Below are 19,935 nucleotides of genomic sequence, written 5' to 3' on the forward strand. Positions count from 1 at the left end.
TGTGTTGTTGAAAAGTTGTGTGTCCATATTGTATTATTGTATACATGACATTCAGCTTTATCAACCCTTCATGTGTTCTGTTTGTTACCACCAGGGTAAGAAAGATGTGGCTCAGATCTTCAACAACATCCTAAGGCGTCAGATTGGCACTCGGACACCCACGGTGGAGTACCTCTGCACCCAGCAGAATATACTCTTCATGTTGCTTAAAGGGTAAGGAGACACATACACAGTAAACGCTCCTCTCACTATACCTATTTAAAGACTTAGAAGTATTGTTGGAAACAAACATTAACCAGGTATTTATGCATGTTAATTTATTTATCTAACTTTGCCAATTTTCTGCCAACAACAGTAATATGTGTGTGTAGTAGCATCTATAAAATGTTATGTCCTTGTTCTGTACAGGTATGAGTCTCCAGAGATTGCACTAAACTGCGGCATCATGTTGAGGGAGTGCATCAGACATGAACCTCTGGCCAAGATCACGCTGTCTGCCGAGCAGTTCTACGACTTCTTCAGATATGTGGAGATGTCCACGTTCGACATCGCCTCAGACGCATTCGCCACTTTCAAAGTAAGTTATCTCAGCCTCTGTGTTTATGAGAGTTGAGTAAATTCTGTCGTGAACAAAGCTTTGAAACACCTGTTACTCCCTATGTTTTAAGCCCGGTGACTACCTCGCAGAAGAATCCCATAACGTTGTTTCAAAAATAATAACTGACGCACTGTAAGTGATAAGCGGAGGTGCTTTTAATAGTTTCATGACATCTCTCCTCACTCTCCCCATTTTCCCCGCTCCCTATTACTTGTCTATTGATCGTTTGTTTACATGGGATCATTTGAATAGTTGTCACCCACCTGATAGCTCAAACAGAAAATTGAATAATGCAGTGGCAGCAAGTACCTACAGCTGCTGATATTGTAGTTATAACGATTCAAACAGTAATGATTCAGGAGACTAAAGATTTAACTGTTATAATGCACAGTGAACATTATATAAACACAGTGTTATACAGTTTTATACTGTGAATTACAGACCTTAATGCACCACTGAGCTGCCATTAATGTGATAGCTGTTGTGAAAACCTTGTCAGGATATTTTAGGTTCCACTGATATGAATTTCTGGTTAAAATAAAATGAGAAATGGACCATGCAGATATTAAATATTGAATATTTACAACACTTAAACTAAATAACTGTTTATAGGATGATAGGAGATTCATAGTTAATATAGTATTTGGTAATAGGGCTGGGTAATATATCAAATGTACTTGATCAATTAGAATTTTTGCTTTAGCACAATGTGTAAAATGTCTACAATGTGCACATAAAACACTGCTTTGAGTCAATACTAATATAAATGACGGCTGGCTACATTAGCTGTCATGAGTCACGAGTGGCAGGTAGCTAGCACTGGCCCGCTGTCTGCTGACACTCATTATTGAACTGGATGTGTTTGCAGTTGAAGCGTCTGGTACTGACAGTCCATAACTGTATCAGATAACCTTTTATCTTGTTGAATATGCATAACAGTGACAAGCTTGCAGATGATACAGGTCTTTTATTATTCTCACTCAACTGTCACACATGGAAGTATTAAAAAATATGTTTCGATCGTGTTTGAAAAAAATTGTTAAAATCATGAAACCAAATCTAAATTTTATTTGCTATGTTTAACATTATCATTTAAATGTTTAGCAGTAGTTTGTTGATGGTTCAGACTCCTGTCTGATGGACTTGTTTAAATATCAGTTTTCCAGAATAAAACATCCTTGAAGATTTTCATAGAGTTGTGTTTAAGAAACTGGAGCAAATCATGTGCTGTTCAAACATTAATCTTTTAAACTAATTACAACAGATGAACTATTCTGCTTATGTCTTTGGACAGGATTATATCCACAACTAACACTTAACACATTGTAACCCAAAATTGTAATTTTAGGTTCAGGTTTTTTTTTTTGGACAAAGTAATGAAGGACAAAGGAATGCGACAAAAGTTAGCTTAAAACAAATGTTGATTAAAACTAAAGCTAAGACAAAACAATAAGGTGTTTAGAGCAATGTGCAAAACCAAAAAAAGATGATGCAGGATGGATGTCGGCAGGAGGAAGGGAGAGAGAGAGAGAGAACAGGAGCACATGGACCAGCTTTTACAGCTTGGCAGGCTCAGGTGAACCATATTACACTGCTGACCCTCCACTGTCAGCCAATATCCAGAGGGCAGCCTGTGAAGACAGCAGGAGGGGTGTCACAGTTTCTAAGGATTATTTCTGCCTTTGTTGAGTTTGTTGTATCCCAAAAGGAGACAAAAGGGGCCAGGCTGAATCCTAACCATCATGTTTGAATTACTGCTCATACTATGTTCTATGTTTTTCCAGGACCTCCTCACAAGACACAAGCTACTGAGCGCAGAGTTTCTGGAGCAACATTATGACAGAGTGAGTCCACGCTAAACTAAAATCCAGCCAGCTTTTATCACTACGTGTGTAATATGAGAAAGATTCACATGATTCAAGTGAGATAGAAAGCTTTTAAGGTGATACATAGATCAGGTGTGTCCATGACATCATAGAGATAAGAGATGATGTATCTTTATCACTGAAGGTGAAAGAAGAGATAACTCTGACCTTCATTAAAAGCAGTAAAGCCTAGGTCTATTATTGGAATTCTATGTGTTTGAGACTCTTTCTTAAAACGTGAAAGCCGTCTCCTTTTTATGAGATATGTTAATTAATACAGTGGCACTTTAGCACGCTGGCAGTCTCTTTGCTAACGGCTTCAAACCAGCCCCATGGGACCTCATTTGCAGGCTGCGAACACAAATTAGCTGTCAGTCTTTGAGGGAAAATCTCATTTTCTTGTCATTGTGTTGTGATACAATAAACGGATCCAATTGTGAAAAATCATCATCGTCTTCTTTCTCTGTCTCACTACCTCTTTCTCTCTCTCTCTAGTTCTTTAGTGAATACGAGAAGTTACTCCACTCTGAAAACTACGTGACTAAAAGGCAGTCCCTCAAGGTAAGGTCCTGGGTCGAGCCATAGTAAACAGGTTTCATGTAGAAAGTGCAACTCTATTCAGAGAGCTATTTTAAGGTGCGTGTCTTAAGAGTGTTGGGTTTCTCAAAACTACTCCATCTCCATCGCCTTGTTGTGAGCGCCATCTAGTGATGAGTGCATAGATGCACAGAGTACACTTTTAATATCTGGTGTTTTCTTTATTTGCCTTTTTGTTTTTTAAATTATAATTAGTGCCTTCTTTTACCTTAATCTGAATGTTATACACTTAGTAGCTCTGTTGCACATACATAACAGACTGAAGCCATAATCTGTAATTAAAGTCAACATACTGGCCCCCTAATGTCAAAATGTATTACCCAAAAATGAATGAACTTCTTTCCAGATGACCATTTGGCTTGTTATTTATTTGTAATTCTTTTAATGTTGTTGTTACCAAAAATGTTGGAAATTATGAGGAAAAAAACACCAATTTTTCAGTTAAGATGCACATTTTCACCTATAAGTCAAACTAATTACACTGGGCATTTTGAAGGCAGAAGTAATTACAGATTGAGGCTTTAAGCAGTGAACTTGTCTGTAGGAATGTGTCTGTCATTATAAAGAATTGAAATTGATATCCGTTGCTGTTTTTTTTCTCTCTGAAATGATCTAGTTACTGGGAGAGTTGCTTCTTGACCGGCACAATTTCACCATTATGACGAAATACATCAGCAAGCCAGAGAATCTCAAACTAATGATGAATCTGCTACGGGACAAGAGCCGCAACATCCAGTTTGAGGCGTTCCATGTTTTTAAGGTAAAAAGCAAAGCACAGTTGAAGGTGTGTTTCTGTGAGGTGACGGGCAGAGAAGTGTTTAGAGGCAAAGACAACTTCAAGAAGTGCTGAGAGGCTCATGGCTGCACTATACTAGCATGTAGTACATTCTGCTAACAAATATAAGCTGGCTAATTCACATATTTGTAAAATTAAAGTAATTTTAACCTACAGCCCCCAGTAAAAAGATCTTTGCTGCAACTAGGGCTACAACTAATGATTATTTTGATAATCGATTAATCGGTAGATTATTTTTTTCGATTAATCGATGAAACAGATTTTTTTTTTTTTAATCATTTTTAATTTCCACCCCCTTCATTCAAAAACAGAACATTATTTTAAGCTTGCTGTTTGGATGTCCCTGAGCTGTTAAAGTAATATTAAATTATAAATAATAATTTAAACAAAACTATATGTTGATGTCTCATGTCTTTAACAAAAACACATACACATGTATGCTATACAAAAAGAGGTCTTTTTTGTTGTTTAAAGGGACCTGAGCTGTTGGAACAATAAATACATGATAATCAAGAACAATGCAAATTATAAAACTGTTGACAGGATTTGTTTCAACATCCAGTGATGGTTCTAGTATATACATTAAAAAAAGAGTTATTATATTTCGCAAACTATAACATATTGGTAATAAAGAACCTATTTCACACAAATAGAGCACACTTATAAATCAGTATTACCCTAAAGCAGTGTCAATCAAGAATAAAGTCTAAACCAGTTCAGCTTGGTGGTGTGCAGACAGATTTTATATTATTCTTAATGATTTCACACACAACCCAGAAAAAAATACAACAATGTGTCTGTGAAACTACATATACACAGTATGAAATGTGGTTTATTTTGTAGTTACCAGTTTTACTTTTTCCATCATTAGGCTACCATACAAACTATTTGCACTAAATTCCCCTGCTGCTCTCCTCATCTCCTACTTCTGACTGAGATCGCGGCAGGTAGAAGCTGATAGTTCACCAACTAGAATGAGGGTGCCTACTGCAACAAGGTTAATTGATCCACATTATATCATTGACATGACACACAAAAGCGATAGAAAACCGATCGTTCTTTTGTGGGCGTGCATGCCCGCGCACTCCGTGCCGACCTCGGCAGGATGCCGCACACACTTTCTAGTTTCATGTTGTGTGAACTGCTCCAACGCTCCAACACACTCTCCGCGTCTGCCATAATACCAGCTCTGCTCCGTCTGCAGGTGAAGTAGACTGCTACTGACTAATGACTAATTAGTCTAATGACTTTTAATTAGCCCTAGCTGCAACCACTGGAAACAGATGCCAAGTGGACACACATGTCCTTTGAGTTGTATCAAACATGTGGTCAGTATCAAAAATGGCACACAGTATCTTAACACATTAACAATTTTGTCCTCTTCCTCCACTACCAGGTATTTGTGGCCAACCCCAACAAGACGCAGCCCATCCTGGACATCCTGCTGAAGAACCAGACCAAACTCATCGAGTTTCTTAGCAAGTTTCAGAACGACAGAACGGAGGACGAACAGTTCAATGACGAAAAGACATACCTGGTCAAACAGATCAGGGACCTCAAGAGGCCTGCCCCCCAGGAGGCCTGAGGCAGGGTACAGAGGTGGGAGGGGGGGGTGCCACCAGGACCATGTCTGGAACAACATCCAGACAACGTCTGCTTGACGGACCCATCAGCAGCTGCTGTTCTGGTTTCTGAACAAAAATCGAGGAAACAAATGAAAAACAAACGTACCCATATCAACTGATCAGGAAGTCGCCAGCTCCTCTTCTCCTCAGTGAACATTTGATTTCTTTTTCTTTATTTCCTTTTCCAGTCTTTCTCCTTCAAAAAGAAACAAGAGAAAAATAATAGATGCTGCTGCTTTCTTGCACATTGAAATATGTAAGGTATATTCTAATGACACAACAGTCCATCAAACATAGTGACATTCGTGCATTAAAACTAAGGCAGACTTCCTGATAGATGCACACACTGAGGAACAAAAGACACAAGTGTACACGCATATATGTATTACATTAAAAAAAAAAAAAAACATGCATACACACATACTGCAAGAATATCAGCTAAAAAAAACAAACTTGTGACGGAAATGGTACGAGCGAGTTGAACATTGGTGTGTTTGTTGCATGCCTTGAAATGTGACAGATCCATGGCTGTACCCCGGCGTCGGGTCTGTGATGGCCTGCCCAGTCTGGTTCCCGTGTTCAGTGCCACAGACTCAGAAATGCACGTTCATCACGGCAACCCGCTGCAGTTCGCATCTTTATGCCTTCATCCGATAAAGCGACGGTGGTTCATTTTTTACTGATTTGGTGGGGACGAGCTCTCAGATGCCATCACAGAACCATTTACCTCCTGGGTGCTTTGTTACGACACAGCACTTAAAGCACACGTGGAGAAAAAAAAAGGAGGGAGGGATGCAAGGTATGAATTTGGTAATGCCAGAGTTGGGTCTCTTTGTTGTTTTCTGGGATAGGGTGAACATGTACATATGCCTTTTTTTTTTTTTTTTTTTTTTGCTTTGTAGATTTTTGTTTAACCTTGACATATGAATATATATTATATATATTACCTTAAACATCACGTTTTTGGTTAATTGTAATCAAATTACATTCTAAACCATACGAGAAACAACAAAAAAGTTAAGTGACATGTTTTGGGGTTTTTTGCATTTCATTTTACTGCTGAAGTGGTTGCTGGTGGGTTTCTTTGTACATAACTTAAAGGGCCAGCTCACATTTAGCTAACCTATAGGATATTAACAATTTGTACAGCGGAGGAAAGTCATGGTATTAGCTCTGGATCTGTTAATCCTCTTTTTATTCTCCATCTGCATTTTTGAGCATCTTTGAGACTGCTAAATATGTGCAGGGGGGTGTGGATGGAACAGCGCAGGAGGAGAAAGAGGGAGAGGGAAGAGATCGGGAGAGCATTAACAAAAAACATTAAAGCCTGTGTGTTTGCGCACTTTGTGAGATGCTGAGAGATCAACATCATCTAACTGGAGTCGAGGACAGCGGGGGGTTGGGGTTGGGGTTGGGGTTGGGGGTGTCGGTGGGGCTTTCCCCCCACTCCTCAATTTCATCCTTCTCCATTCTCACCATGTTGCCAGTGGCCTGGGAGTGTTTACGTGGCCCCACAGTGAGTGTGTTTCAGGGGTGAGCTTTTCAGGACATCGGCAACCCGGCACATCATTCTTACCCACCCCCCCTTCCTCCTTATGTTTGAGCCTTTTATCCAGAGGGTTTATAATTCCAGTACAATTATGAGCGTAAAGCATTGTGGGTAGCAGAGTATTTGTGAATTGCAGTGAACAAACCAGTCCATGTAACCAGACGTATTTATAGATTCAAACAGGCAAATATGAAACCATCTCAGTGCAGAAGACGGCACTACTCAGATAGGCCACAGTTCCTCCATGCGCATTGAACATGCATGATCCTCCACTGGCTGTGCATGATGCTGTACTAAAGATGTTGTACTGGAATTGTTTTTTTTTTTTTGGTATTTAACAACATTAAAAATGTCAAATTGAACTCTTAGCTATATGGCTGTATGCTGCCTTTGACTCCAGTTTCACCATAGAGCGTGTGGGTGCTTGCAGAAGTGTCAAAAGGCCTGGGCCCTACAATTGAAATAAAGAAAAAAAAAACATTTGGAATAAAATAAAGCTGTTGTCATTTTCTTACTGTGTGCAGATTGAACAGCTCATCTGTCAGATGTGTTAACATAAAGCTTATTATGGTAATGAGGGACCTTTACCTCCAGTTGTTGAAGTGGTGATGCCACAGTGTAGAAATACTCCATATAGGTAAGTCTTGCACTAAACATTTGTGTAAATTAAAGTTATCAGTAGAATGTTATCAGTAGAATGTACTTTAGAATCAAACAAAGTTATACTGATTGGCTCTTTTGAAAGGACCAGACAACCCAGGTGTTGACCTTAATATTCAAGTACAGTTGGGAAGTTAATTCTATATCAATGCATTATATTTAAGAAGTTCTTTATGCTGTGTATGAAAATGTTAATCTGCGAAGTCAGTTTAATGCCTGAGTTAGTGTACTCCGTTATTCCACCACTGCTGCTCTACCATAGTTATGAATCTGGAATAAGTTTACCATCACAATAGGAAAAAAACAAGCTCTACTTCAACATTAAACATTAACAAAGTAACAATGCTCTCTGGCCTGACTTGGACACTAAATGAATGATTAATAATCTTAGTTTCACCTGAACTTTTCTTGCCATGACAAGTCACCGTTTCTACAGTGACAAAGACTTCTCACAATGTGAAAATAAAGCCTAATAAATGAATCCAGTAACCAAAATATAATCTGACATTCATGAGACACAACCATTGCAGTGTTTATCTAGCCTTAATGTTTGGTAAAGGGACACAACAGCCATTTAAAACAGCAGTGATAATTTGGTAGTTCTAAGATGAATCAAACAGTGTTCATTAACAGCATTCAGCCATTCACCTGAGCTCCAGACAACCATAATCAGGTGTTTTAGGATGGCGACGGAATGACCCGCCCAACTCTGCCTCCGATTAGCTAATATGCGTTGCTTTCCTTCGTTAGATTGGTTATGTTTCATCATGAGGAGTGAGATGGTTGGGTTAAAGTAAGAATATTAAGGTCAGAGCCAATCAGAGGCAGGGTTGGCATGGGTCTCATCTCATTAAGTATTAATGACTATACTTCGCCGTCCTAGGAAAAAAATATAGCCAAAACAATACAGCGGACTGGTCCTTTAAGGTCTGATTGAAAAAAAAAAAAAAAAAAAAAACCCAAAACAGTACACTTCCGGTGGATAAAGACAAAAACAGATAGAGAAGCAGCCCAGCGGTGAGAAGAGGGCGGCCCGTCGACGAGGTGAGGGGATCCAGTTTCAGAAAGGTGGGTAGCTGTCTTTAACACAGACGGACAGAAGAGACAACACACACAGACACCATGGTGAAGATCAGCTTCCAGTCTGTCTCGGGACAGAAAGTGGAAAAAGAAAACGATGGCGACAAGACTGAAATCCTCATTCCTCATCCGATGGTGAGCAAGCATTTGTGTGTTAGTGAATATCTCTGCTCATTGTTTTTTCTTCTTCTTGAATATGACACTTATGTAATGTGATGCCTGCTGTGTCCGGGGCTCTGTCTGCCTGCTGTGTCTGCAGGGCAGCCTGCACCTGCACAGTCATCAACACCGGAGGATGTTCCACAGCATGTCGCCATTAAAAACATGTCATTGCTGTTATTGTTTCCTCTGCGCCAGTGTGCGTTCATTGCAGGCTTCATCCAAGTTGTTACAGTGTGCAAATGCATGTTTGTTATGGTGTAAAGGATCACATGCAAAAAAAATCAGTTTACCAATATAAGGGAAATGTGCTGGATTTTGCTTTATGTGTGCCATGACCTCTGACGGTTTTTTCCTTAAATGCATGTTTAAAGAAGCAACTCCTCATCTCAAGAAAAGGTAGAAAGCAAAGAAATGCCTGAGCTTTGGCTGACAAAATGGCAGATGGGTTGCTGTGTGGTTTGCAGCCGCATGCAAGATGCAAGATTGCTCTGAGAAGGCAGAGCAGCAGACTCCTCAACTTTGCTGTAGCAGCATCCCAGCTCTTCTAAACCCTTATCAAAGATACATGCCCCAGCCCCAACGAAGATGGTGATGATGAATCATATATTGGAATATAGATAGGACATCAGGCATGCATATAAAGTGAATATTACAGAAGTGCTCGCAGTGGCCGTCTGACTTTGAAATCTGGCCGTGCCGAATGTATTGAAGAGGAGACAGACAGGCTTCATGGTGTGTCACGCTCTCAGTTGGTGTGAAAGAATCTCTCTCTCTCTCTCTCTTTCTGTCTCTTTCTCAGCAGGGTGGGAGAACACAAAGAACTGTGTCTTGCAGGAGTGTGTGTTCGCACATAGACAGTTGTCTCCTTGTCCTTATGTACCCTCTGTCTCCAAATGTTCCCTCTAAGAGCCAAATACCCAACAAAAATAAATGCACATGCAGGAGAGACACTTAATAATTGGCAGGATACACTTCAGATATTGTGAATCAAAGTGCTGTTGGCGCAGGTTCACACATGATTGTCATCCTTTTTTTTTTCTTTTAAGTTTCTTCTAAGAACTGTTTCCCCATGCATTCAATCATTATCTTTTTGTCTTTCATCGCTCCAGCTAAGAATAACAACCTTTGTTTCTTTACACAGCTCAGCGGCACAGTCACAATAAGCACTGAGCTACTTCTCCTGTTAGTCATTATTTTTGTTAAAGGGAGAGTGGCTACTATCAGTGTGTAGTAGCACCCTGCCAACACAGGTTGGGCGCGTGGCACTAGCAGATGGGCTGCGAGACTGGAGGCGTCTGGGCAGATTACTCACCATCTCAGTCAAGTTTTCATCAGCGGACGCTCCGTCACCCCTCCCTCTGGCAGGGCTCGGCGCTACCAGTTCCTGCTCGGAATGCAACGTTTTCTTTTATGCAAGCTTCTGTTTCAGCACTGGGTTAATTCAGGTCATTTTCAGCCGCTCGTAGTCACAGTGGAGATGAGTAAGCTGAAAGTTGAGCTCAAAGCTCTTTAAAAAAAGCTATTAATTTGCACTTTGTCTCCTGTGTGTTTGCACCAGGATGAGGAGGAGCTGGTCCTTCCTCTCAGGCCCAAGAAGTCTCCACTCAACGGCCTGTGCTGCCTGACGTTTGGCCTGGTTGTCTTCATGGCCGGTCTGGTCCTTGCCTCCATCTATGTCTACCGCTACTACTTCATACCTCATGTAAGAGAGGCCACATCATTATACTGTACAGTGTGCCACAATGTAGTTGATTGATCTTTTCCACAGATTCTGTCCTTTTTAGTGTTTTAATTCAAATCCCTGCAGAATGACAAGATATTCTTCAAACAGACTTGTCTCTGAGAAATCCAGCTGGGATGTTGATCTCAGTGCTGATGTGTATGTGTGTGTGCAGATCCCAGAGGAGAACTTGTTCCACTGCAGGGTGCTCTACGAAGACTCGATGTACGCCCCGCTGCGTGGGCGTCAGGAACTGGAGGAAAATGTTAGCATCTACTTGGCCGACAACTATGAGAAGATCACTGTGCCCGTGCCTCACTTTGGAGGCAGCGACCCTGCTGATATTATCCATGACTTCCACAGAGTGAGCACACAAACAAACACACACACAGAAACACACCTTTGACATGTCCAGCTTGTGTAGAGAACACACAATGAAGAACACAGTTAAATCTACTAAAATGAACTCATTAGACTGTTTAAAGCAATCCCAGAAAAACAACAAAATGTGAAAATGTAATATAAAGAGTCTACAGTCATTCTAGCTGGTCTATGGAGCTACTAAGCAACTATAGGCAACTATTTTGATAATTGGTTAATCATTTTGGGTCATTTTTAAGAAGAAAATGTCAAATTTAGTTAGTTAGTTGCAGTCCTTTTTCTGTCTGTACTAAACGTTACTGCCAGTAGTTGTTGAAGGCATTTCACTAAAAAACAAAAATTTCAACCTCACTGTGGCGCTAGGTGAAAAAAAAAACATTCAACAACTAAGCACCAGTCTAGTCTTTAATAAGCTACCATATGTTTCCAGGGACTGACCGCCTACCATGACATCGCTCTGGACAAGTGCTACGTTATAGAGCTCAACACCACTATAGTGATGCCTCCGCGCAACCTTTGGGAGCTCCTTATCAACGTCAAGGTAACACAAGTCTAACACAGCCTTCATCATGAGCATCCTCTATTTTTGAAATCTCTGGTAGGAAATGTCATGAACTGGTTGAGGCTTTCACATTTGGCTTTACTGTCATGAGAAAGCACACAAAACAATAAGAAGCTCTGGAGTTGGTATTCGTGTTGGTTATGTTCCAGTGAGCTTGCTGTTTTTGCACCAGTACCTCTTTACCTCTTGCAGAAGGGAACATACTTGCCTCAGACCTACATCCTCCATGAAGAGATGGTGGTGACCGGCAAAGTGCACAACATGCGTCAGCTGGGACCGTTCATCTACCGCCTGTGCAATGGGAAGGACACGTACCGCCTCAACCGTCGTGTCTCCCGCAGACGTAAGTCAGGGGTTAAAAAGCTCATTAGTCGCCTGATAGACGGGTTGTGGAGTCGAGGATAGAGGGCATTAATGCTGCAAACTGTTGCCATCAGAAGTTTAGCACGCACGGCACAAACTAACATCTCTCATCCTCTCTCTGTGTGTCGCCCCCCTTGTCTCTCCCTTGCAGGCATCAACAAGCGCGAGGCGAAGGACTGCCACCACATCCGTCACTTTGAGAATACATTTGTGGTGGAGACGGTTATCTGCGATGAAGCGTAAGAAGGACGCTTATCCATGTCATCCCAGTCACAGAAAAAGGCACATCTTTAGTCACTTCCCCAGCTACTGTAGCACCCTCCTGTGGATCATGTCTGAGTTGCACTTTACTTGTGATTTTGATTTGATGTCCTTTTTGTAAAAGTTTTTTTATTTAACTACCAGTCTATTTTTCTTCCTTCTTTTCTATTGTGCCACAGGTAATATTTACACCCCCCCCCCTAAGTGTGATGCAATACTAATCTATTAGTTCTATCACAGGATTTTCCATGTAGCAAAGTCCTTAAGCCAATAATGAATCATAATTTCGAGACCTCTCCTCTTTGGGGATTTGTATGATGGTTACTGTTGTTGAGGGAGATGACTGTCTCCATGTGTTGTCAAGGTGACTGTCCTCTTATTTTTTTCCTCCTGCTCAGGGAGATTACTTTGTGTCTAGTGTTCGGGTAACACAGTCAGCTGTGCAAAGCATGAAATCCTGTTTTTCTGAGCGAACATTACACATAGATTTCTATCATTCCCTTTTCTGCCTCCTCATGATCTCTGTAATGTAAACATGTAACTGCTGATGACTAGTTGCCTGCTTGCATCTTTACCTTGTTGCCTGCTTGTCGCTTCCTTGCTCTCCTCTCTGCTTTTATTTTCATTTCTGCTTAAAAAGCATCAGATGGTAGAAGTTGGAGAAGGTTGCATTGGTCACTTACGTACCAGTGTTTAGGCAATGAAGTAGACGTTATGGGGCATTAGACTGCATCCACTTCTTTTTGTAAATTTCCTCATCATTGAAAGAGGTGAATACCTGTATCTATTAATGCTCTTTCATTTGTTGTCAGCTTTTCTCTTCCATGTGTTTGGCACACCTAAATGCATTTGTGAATTATTTTAAGATGATGTCATTCCCCCCCCCCCCCCCCCCCCCCCCCCGCATGTGTTTATCTATAAGAAAACACTGTTAGAATGTTTTGTAAAACAACATTTAAAGCCTTAGTCCAGAGTCAGAGACTGGACTAACGTCAATACTACTAAAAGGGAGCATATTATATGACATGTTAGTTCAACAAAAACAACTTTGATCTGTATATTTTGTCTGCCTATGAAATCTGTCTGTGAATAAAGTAGTGGAAATCACTATTAACCTGCTGATGTTTCAGTTAGCTTTGGTCAAAATATCCTTGTAACATCATTAATTTATAAATGCAAATATTCTTCTTAAACCATACAATGGGTAGTTGGAGAGATAACGGTTAACAGTTGCAGGTTCATATTGAGAGCCTGTGGTCAAAGATGGTCTGATGTTGGATGTGAATTGCCTCCTCAATTGTTGTGCTCCTGGTCAATGGCTTTGACCTCTTTCCAATCTACATGTCAACTGGGCCAAATCCATCTGCTAATGAAGACAACTGTGAGATGTGGTTGAGAGCTCCAGAAAGAAGCTGGTAAGTAGACTTTGAGTTAAGACTTTTGTCAAACTGCTATTTTTGAGATCAAGAATGAACTCAACTATTTAAATGTTTCTATTTCTAAAAGTTTTAATTAACTTGAAAACATGTTTATGCCATTGTTAAATAGTCAACAATATAATACAGCAGTTCCTTAAAGGCTGTATTAACTACACAAAAACATACAGTATTATCTTACTGACATGTAGTGGTATCTTGCCATTAACTTAGTTTTAGTTTACGTTGCAAAAGTTTTGAGACATATGTTGCAAAGGTGAACAGACCTTTATTTAAAATCCACAAAACGCACACACATTCTGGAAACACTTGAAATTTTATTGAAAAGTTTTAGGCAAAGGCTATTTGCACCCCTGGTGCAAATATCAATGGATGCTATTTGCACCCCAGTAGCCTACAATTAGAAGTGCATGCTGCCGGACTGAGTGTCAGAGGGGAGCGTCTGGAGATGCGGAAGACTCCTGTATCCCACAGCGGGATAAATATACGTCGCTGTTCTCTTCTGTATATCATATAATAATTTCTGTCCGGTGAGATCTATCACTTCCCGGAGTGAAAAAATGTCAGGTGTGGCGTGTGAGCGTGAGAGCAGCTTGAATGGCGTGTCTCACGGCCTGAGACTTCAGAGGTCTGACAATGTATTTGGTATCCATGGCAACCATAGACTTATCTGTCAAGATTCTATTTCCATCATATAACAACCTGAAGGTTGTAAATTCAGATATTTTCGGGTTGTATGCATTTACTTAACAAAGTTATGAAAATGCAGAGTTTTTCTGCTGAAAAAATTATCAATAAATAACTGCTGCTGCAAAGACTCGAACCCGAGTCTCGTGCACTAATAACGGACACGCTGCACACTACGTCAATACACATTGGCGACAAATTATATCTGACTGACAAACTGACGCTTGTATGCATTCACTGAGGAAAGATTATGAAAATATAATACAACTTTCCCGCCAGAAATGTCTTTAGAACAAACATTAGAGATTAAACCGTTTTAAATTCGCCCTTTTCTGCTGGCGTGGAAGATGAACGTCCGCTATGTTTTCACGTTGTTATACGTCTAGGGTGCAAATAGCTCAACTGTGTGGCCGAGGCTATTTGTACCAGGGGTGCAAATAGACACTCAAAAGAAGAAGTTCTATTCACCTCCATTGTATTGAGAAATCACAAAGATGAATATTTCAATAACTTGGACAAATAAATTAACTTTCAAGATTCATTCTTGACCTTGAAAAGCATGAAAATAATCTCAACTAAAAGGGACATTTACACACTTTAGTCTGACCTCTCAGCTACGTCTCAGTCTTTGAATGCAGCTTGCTCCTGTGTCATCATGTGACCCAAGTGCAGAATGTCAGTCTAACAAGTGGTATTCTGTCACACCAAAACCAACTGTGTTGCTGTTTTTTGGTGAACTGATCTTTAAAATGTGTACAAAATGTTTTGACTGTTTTGAAAGCTGTCTTGATGATGTGCAGTACATTTCCAAGATTCAAACATGAAATGATTTTGGTAAGCCACAGAAAAACATCTTGCATCTAGCAAAAAGATACAGTATGAGCGTGTCAATTTCTGGGCCACTATAATAGCAGATTATTTAACCATGAGTGAAAAATGTAATTTTCTGACATGGAGTATAGCCTCTATGTTGTGAAATGGTTTTCTGTAAGGTATTGTTCAAGTAGTAAACTTGACCTCTTTTTCTAATGTCGTCATCCTTATCTAACTCCTACATCAAACCACTTTGCTATACCACATGAGACTCTCACCTTTGATGGGTGTGGGTAGGAGTTGAAAGCAGATAACCATGGCCTCATTTGACAGGGCAACGTTTAATATTAGGTCAATATAAAGCCAGACAGAGTTGATAGTCGGTATAGACTACTCGGCCAATTCTCAATTCATTTGCAGTGTTTACTTTTGGATCATTTCAAATCTGCAGATGAGGTAATCTAGATCTTTACAGTCTGCTGCAGGCTTACACCGACTGCCTTCCATCTGGCAAGGCTTAGGACTCAAAGGCTGCTCTCTCTGTAACTGAAGTGCTCACAAATAAGACAAAAAGCCTACATCACATCAAATGATTTATAACAGACAAAAATGAAGTCAAACTGTGCTATTATGAAAAGCAAGCCAAGGATACAATGAGAGATGAGAGAAGGAAGGTGTTCATGTAACGATTTTCACCCTAAATCTGTGGTATTGTATCTTTCTCAGACTCAAATAAGTCAGATTGGAGATTTAGTTGGAGTTCAAGTTGTTGTGTTGTGTGCTCACCTGATTGGGCCAGATGGTTTGTCACACAGGACCATCAGAGAACTCGTCCATGGAAACTGATACAAAAAATTCTTGGCAGGTTACTGGATGAACCATCTGTTTATTGCCGTCCTAGCTTGCGTGGTAGCTGGATTCATGACACTGAGTAGCCTGACTAGAAGGATTTGCACAAGATCTCGTAATGTCCTGATCCAGCTGTCTCGCAAGGTAAGTTATGTACTATACTGTATACATTAGCACATAGCCATGCTAGCTGGTAAGTCTATCCAGTGTTTGTGTTTAGATAAGGTCTGAAGCTGCTTGCAGTAGCTTCAATTTAGTGTACAGGCAAAGCGACAAAGTAAATAAGCATACGTTTCAGAATGCTGAACAGTTTCTTTAAGAATAGTGCACACTGACAGTTGAGAACCCTCACAAGAATTTAACCAGCTATCTTCAATTACAGCTCATTGAAAAAAAGGAATGAAAGCCTACTTTGAACTTCCAGTCACTAGCTTAATAGTTCCTTGTTGTGATAATAATAAACATCAAGTTCATCATGTCGAAGGAATAGTTAATTGTTGAGCCCTGGAAGTGATGGTACCCACATTTTGTTCCCTTTGGACAGGACTAGAATCCACCTCCTCTTTTTTCTTCCAGAAGGAATCCAAAGAAAAGTAATACAACAGTGGATCCAGACAACAGTTCAGAGTAGCAAGCCATACCAAAGACAGAAATCCTGGTTTTCTATATAGAACACCAATAGACACAGGCACGAAACATATGGTGAACATTACCAAGTTCATGGCAAAAATCACCATGACATTCATCTTGTTGTTGATCCTTGCGGAGTCAGTGAGATGTCTGCGTAGAGTCCAAGACACCAAAGCAGTGGACCCAATGTTGATGGTCAGCAGAATAAACACTAAAATAGGCTGAAGGTAAACCAGTCCTGTTAGAGAATGCTGCTGGTGGTTGTCAAATTGAAAACAGGTATTATTATTATTATATTTGTTACTTGAAGAAAAAATCATTCTCTCTGGGATGTTCATCACAATCACAAAAATCCAAATGAGCACAGCAGATTTCCAGGCGTTGGAAGTGGTTCGCAGATGGCGTGTCCTCAGCGGATAAACTATAGCCAGCAGCCGATCAATGCTGATGAATGTGATGAAGATGGAACTTGAGCGGATGTTGTTGCGAAAGAGCATTGAAATCCAGGTGCATGCAGTGAAGCTCAGAGGCCAGGTACCTGTGGCATAAAAGTAGACCCTCATGGGCAGGGAGATGACCAGCAGCAGGTCTGAGATGGCCAGGTTGACCATGAAAACAGCACTGGGGGATTTGAGGCTGTGGCGTCGAAGCAGAATCCACAGTGCCACAGCATTGAGAGGCAAACCCAGCACCATAACAGATCCAAATACCACAGCGTAACCCAGCTGTGGCCCAGTTGTATTCACACTGTTGTTCATGTCTACCTGATGAGAAAAGCACTGTACATGTGTGCTTTACTGAACACTGACGCAGAGCAAATTACACATTAGTTCCTCCTTCTGCTCTTTATGTGCAGGAAACCTATGTGACTCAAAGCACGAACTGTGGTCACTCTGACGTGCATATAAAATAAGAAATGTATATTTGGTATGTGTAGTGCAAAATGTAATACCTTGTTAATACCTAATCTATATTTTTAATCATATGAACTTGGTAGCTTGCAGGTAACTGACATTTATGGTTAACCAGTAAATGATTTATCCAATTTTATGGTAACAGGGATTTCCATATCAACAGTAGCAACTGATCACACAAAGCACAACTTTCAGTTCTTTGCTGAAAATGATCCATGGTCTGAAAGTGAAAATCTAAAGGGAAAAAAAACCCTGAATCTTATAGTGATATACCTAGTAGATCACTATAGTGCTGTCTGTGAGAATGTAATTCTCACAGACAGCACTTCTTGTCAGTACTTAGGATGTGGGTAATGGGTGCAACATCACACAGGAAATTCTATTATAATACTGACGATAATCAAGATACTGGTGACCTAGTGACCTTTAATGCAGTTCAGCGTGGATAGTGAACGTACGAAGCACACATTTGTCACCACATACTGCGGCTCACATCCTGAGACTGTGTGTAGTTAGCATTAATAACCTTGGTTAAGGTTAAGGAAATATTTTCATTTCAGTCAAATGTTAATAAATCAGACATTGAAGCTCCCAATGCAGGTAATTCACTAGACATCACCAGCAGCAATATGCTCTTCACCAGACTCAGGAAAGGGCTGCAGTGTGCCGACTCTTCTATTGTTCCTCATTGGTTGTTTGATTTATTTTTTGGATGTGCATGTCCACCACAAACTTTTTTTTAATAAAGTAAACATGTCATGTCCTGTTCTTCATGCTTGAATTAGCTATTCAATATTTAACCATAACCACAATTGTTCTCTGTCATTAATTACTCTTTTTTACATCATTACCATAAAAAATTAATAATGCTGTAGTTGCTATAAGTGGATTTTGTATCACACAAGTGGATATTGTAGGGGGGAAATGATTACATTGAATATATTGTGAGTGACAATTTGCAACTTGGCAAATATCATTATGTTGATAAGAAATTTAGTCCAGTGTTATTATGTTGTTTTAAAATGTCTAGGACACAGGGTTGATTTTCAAAATGTCAAACTATTCCTTTAGAAAAGATCAAGATGACAGTGTTTGTTTCTGTGAGGGAAATTGAGGCACAGTTTAGAGATGATGTACATCATGAGTGAGGTTATTGTGGGTTGTTTTTTTAGCGTCAACACTATCACACAGTAAGTATTGCTGCGTGTGTGTGTGTGTACAGGCATCAACAGGTACATAAGATGCTTTTGCCTGAATTGCATGGGGACACATTTTTCCTACAAGCTCCGTTATAAACAAATTTACACACTACCACTCGTTCCATAAATATGCAAAACACAACACACACACACACACACACACACACACACACACACACACACACACACACACACACACACACACACACACACACACACACACACACACACACACACACACACACACACACACACAGTGTTATTCTGTTATCATGATATGCAACATGCAAAGCATAATCATGCACAGGTCATTTTTCAGAGATCACCTGATTATGCAGCATCTTCCAAGCAGTATATAGAGAGGGGAGGAGTGGTGGAGGTCCTCCTGCAGCCTGGATGTACATTAAGTTTACCTTGAAGTCTCCTTATTTGGTGGTAAAGATGCTTTAGTCATCAACATGCTTTTTCATCCTTCTGCTCTTCTTGAACGTTGTTGAAGCTGGTGAGTTGAAGAAAATAGTACTGACTTCTCGATTTATGTTTTGATTTTATCCATTGTCCTGAAATCGATTACTTCAGAGCTTTATAATGATCAACATTTGAAAGAGATTGTTGAAAAGCTGAAATCATACTTGCACAAAAATGGCAAAGCTGATGTGAAATCTTTTGCTGATAATTTAAGGGAGTTTTTTTTTTCATGTCTGCAGTTGTCAAATTTGAGCTGGAAGAGAAAAAAACAAAACAGATGCTGGTGGTGACAGTTACTCTCTTGGGAAACTAATTTGAATGCTGAGAGTTCTTGAAATAGATGATTGATTTCAAATAAGTAGTTTACAGTATTTTGTCAGATGACACAAACATCAAACTCACTGACCGACCACAGACTGTGCGCATGGGGAGACAGGTCTCCTCTAGCATCACCCTGAACATCGGTGCACCACAGGGCTGTGTGTTGAAAACCCTTCCTCTTTTCCCTCTACACTCTTGACTGCAAACCCACCCACGTGGCCAACACCATCTTGAAGTTTGCAGACGACACCATTGTGGTAGGCAGGATCACGTCTAATGACGAGGCCGCCTACAGGACAGAGGTTGAGAACCTGGTGAGCTGGAGCCGAGAAAACAACCTGATCCTAAATGCAGCAGAGACAAAGGAGATGATCCTGGACTTCAGGCGGAAACAGAAGC

The 19,935-nt window shown here is 40.3% G+C and overlaps 3 protein-coding genes across 3 annotated transcripts in view; 2 read left to right on the forward strand and 1 right to left on the reverse strand.

Annotated features, from left to right (window-relative positions):
- The window catches only part of cab39 (calcium binding protein 39), a 12,127-nt gene extending 4,605 nt beyond the window's left edge, over window positions 1-7,522 (forward strand). The window contains exons 4-9 of the mRNA XM_062419542.1: window positions 95-213; window positions 409-577; window positions 2,383-2,442; window positions 2,959-3,024; window positions 3,677-3,820; window positions 5,253-7,522. Of these exons, the coding sequence (XP_062275526.1) occupies window positions 95-213; window positions 409-577; window positions 2,383-2,442; window positions 2,959-3,024; window positions 3,677-3,820; window positions 5,253-5,441 (747 nt within the window). The 3' untranslated portion in view covers window positions 5,442-7,522. The remainder of the gene's footprint in view (window positions 1-94; window positions 214-408; window positions 578-2,382; window positions 2,443-2,958; window positions 3,025-3,676; window positions 3,821-5,252) is intronic.
- A 1,179-nt stretch (window positions 7,523-8,701) lies between these two features.
- Window positions 8,702-13,327, forward strand: itm2ca (integral membrane protein 2Ca). The gene is made up of 6 exons (XM_062418728.1): window positions 8,702-8,905; window positions 10,491-10,634; window positions 10,828-11,016; window positions 11,464-11,574; window positions 11,788-11,938; window positions 12,110-13,327. The coding sequence occupies exons 1-6, from the start codon at window positions 8,813-8,815 to the stop codon at window positions 12,199-12,201; spliced, it is 780 nt and encodes a 259-aa protein (XP_062274712.1). The 5' UTR covers window positions 8,702-8,812; the 3' UTR covers window positions 12,202-13,327.
- A 3,150-nt stretch (window positions 13,328-16,477) lies between these two features.
- Window positions 16,478-19,641, reverse strand: LOC133980476 (lysophosphatidic acid receptor 6-like). Its single transcript, XM_062419215.1, has 3 exons — window positions 19,626-19,641; window positions 19,206-19,246; window positions 16,478-17,359 (listed from the first exon to the last, which is right to left on the reverse strand). Exons 1-3 carry the CDS (start codon window positions 19,639-19,641, stop codon window positions 16,478-16,480), a joined length of 939 nt encoding a protein of 312 aa, XP_062275199.1.
- Window positions 19,642-19,935: the final 294 nt, after the last annotated feature.

Source organism: Scomber scombrus, chromosome 5, assembly GCF_963691925.1.
Source record: "Scomber scombrus chromosome 5, fScoSco1.1, whole genome shotgun sequence".
In the NCBI taxonomy this organism is placed as follows: Eukaryota; Metazoa; Chordata; class Actinopteri; order Scombriformes; family Scombridae; genus Scomber; species Scomber scombrus.

Bases quoted from the DNA above. Each gene is read 5' to 3' on its own strand.
- itm2ca (XM_062418728.1), top strand. From the start codon at position 8,813: ATGGTGAAGATCAGCTTCCAGTCTGTCTCGGGACAGAAAGTGGAAAAA. The intron at 8,906-10,490 runs GTGAGCAAGCAT...TGTTTGCACCAG, and splicing joins TCCTCATTCCTCATCCGATG to GATGAGGAGGAGCTGGTCCT. The intron at 10,635-10,827 runs GTAAGAGAGGCC...GTGTGTGTGCAG, and splicing joins GCTACTACTTCATACCTCAT to ATCCCAGAGGAGAACTTGTT.
- LOC133980476 (XM_062419215.1), bottom strand. The intron at 17,360-19,205 runs GTTGATGACTAA...ACTGGGCCACAG, and splicing joins GCAGAAGGATGAAAAAGCAT to CTGGGTTACGCTGTGGTATT.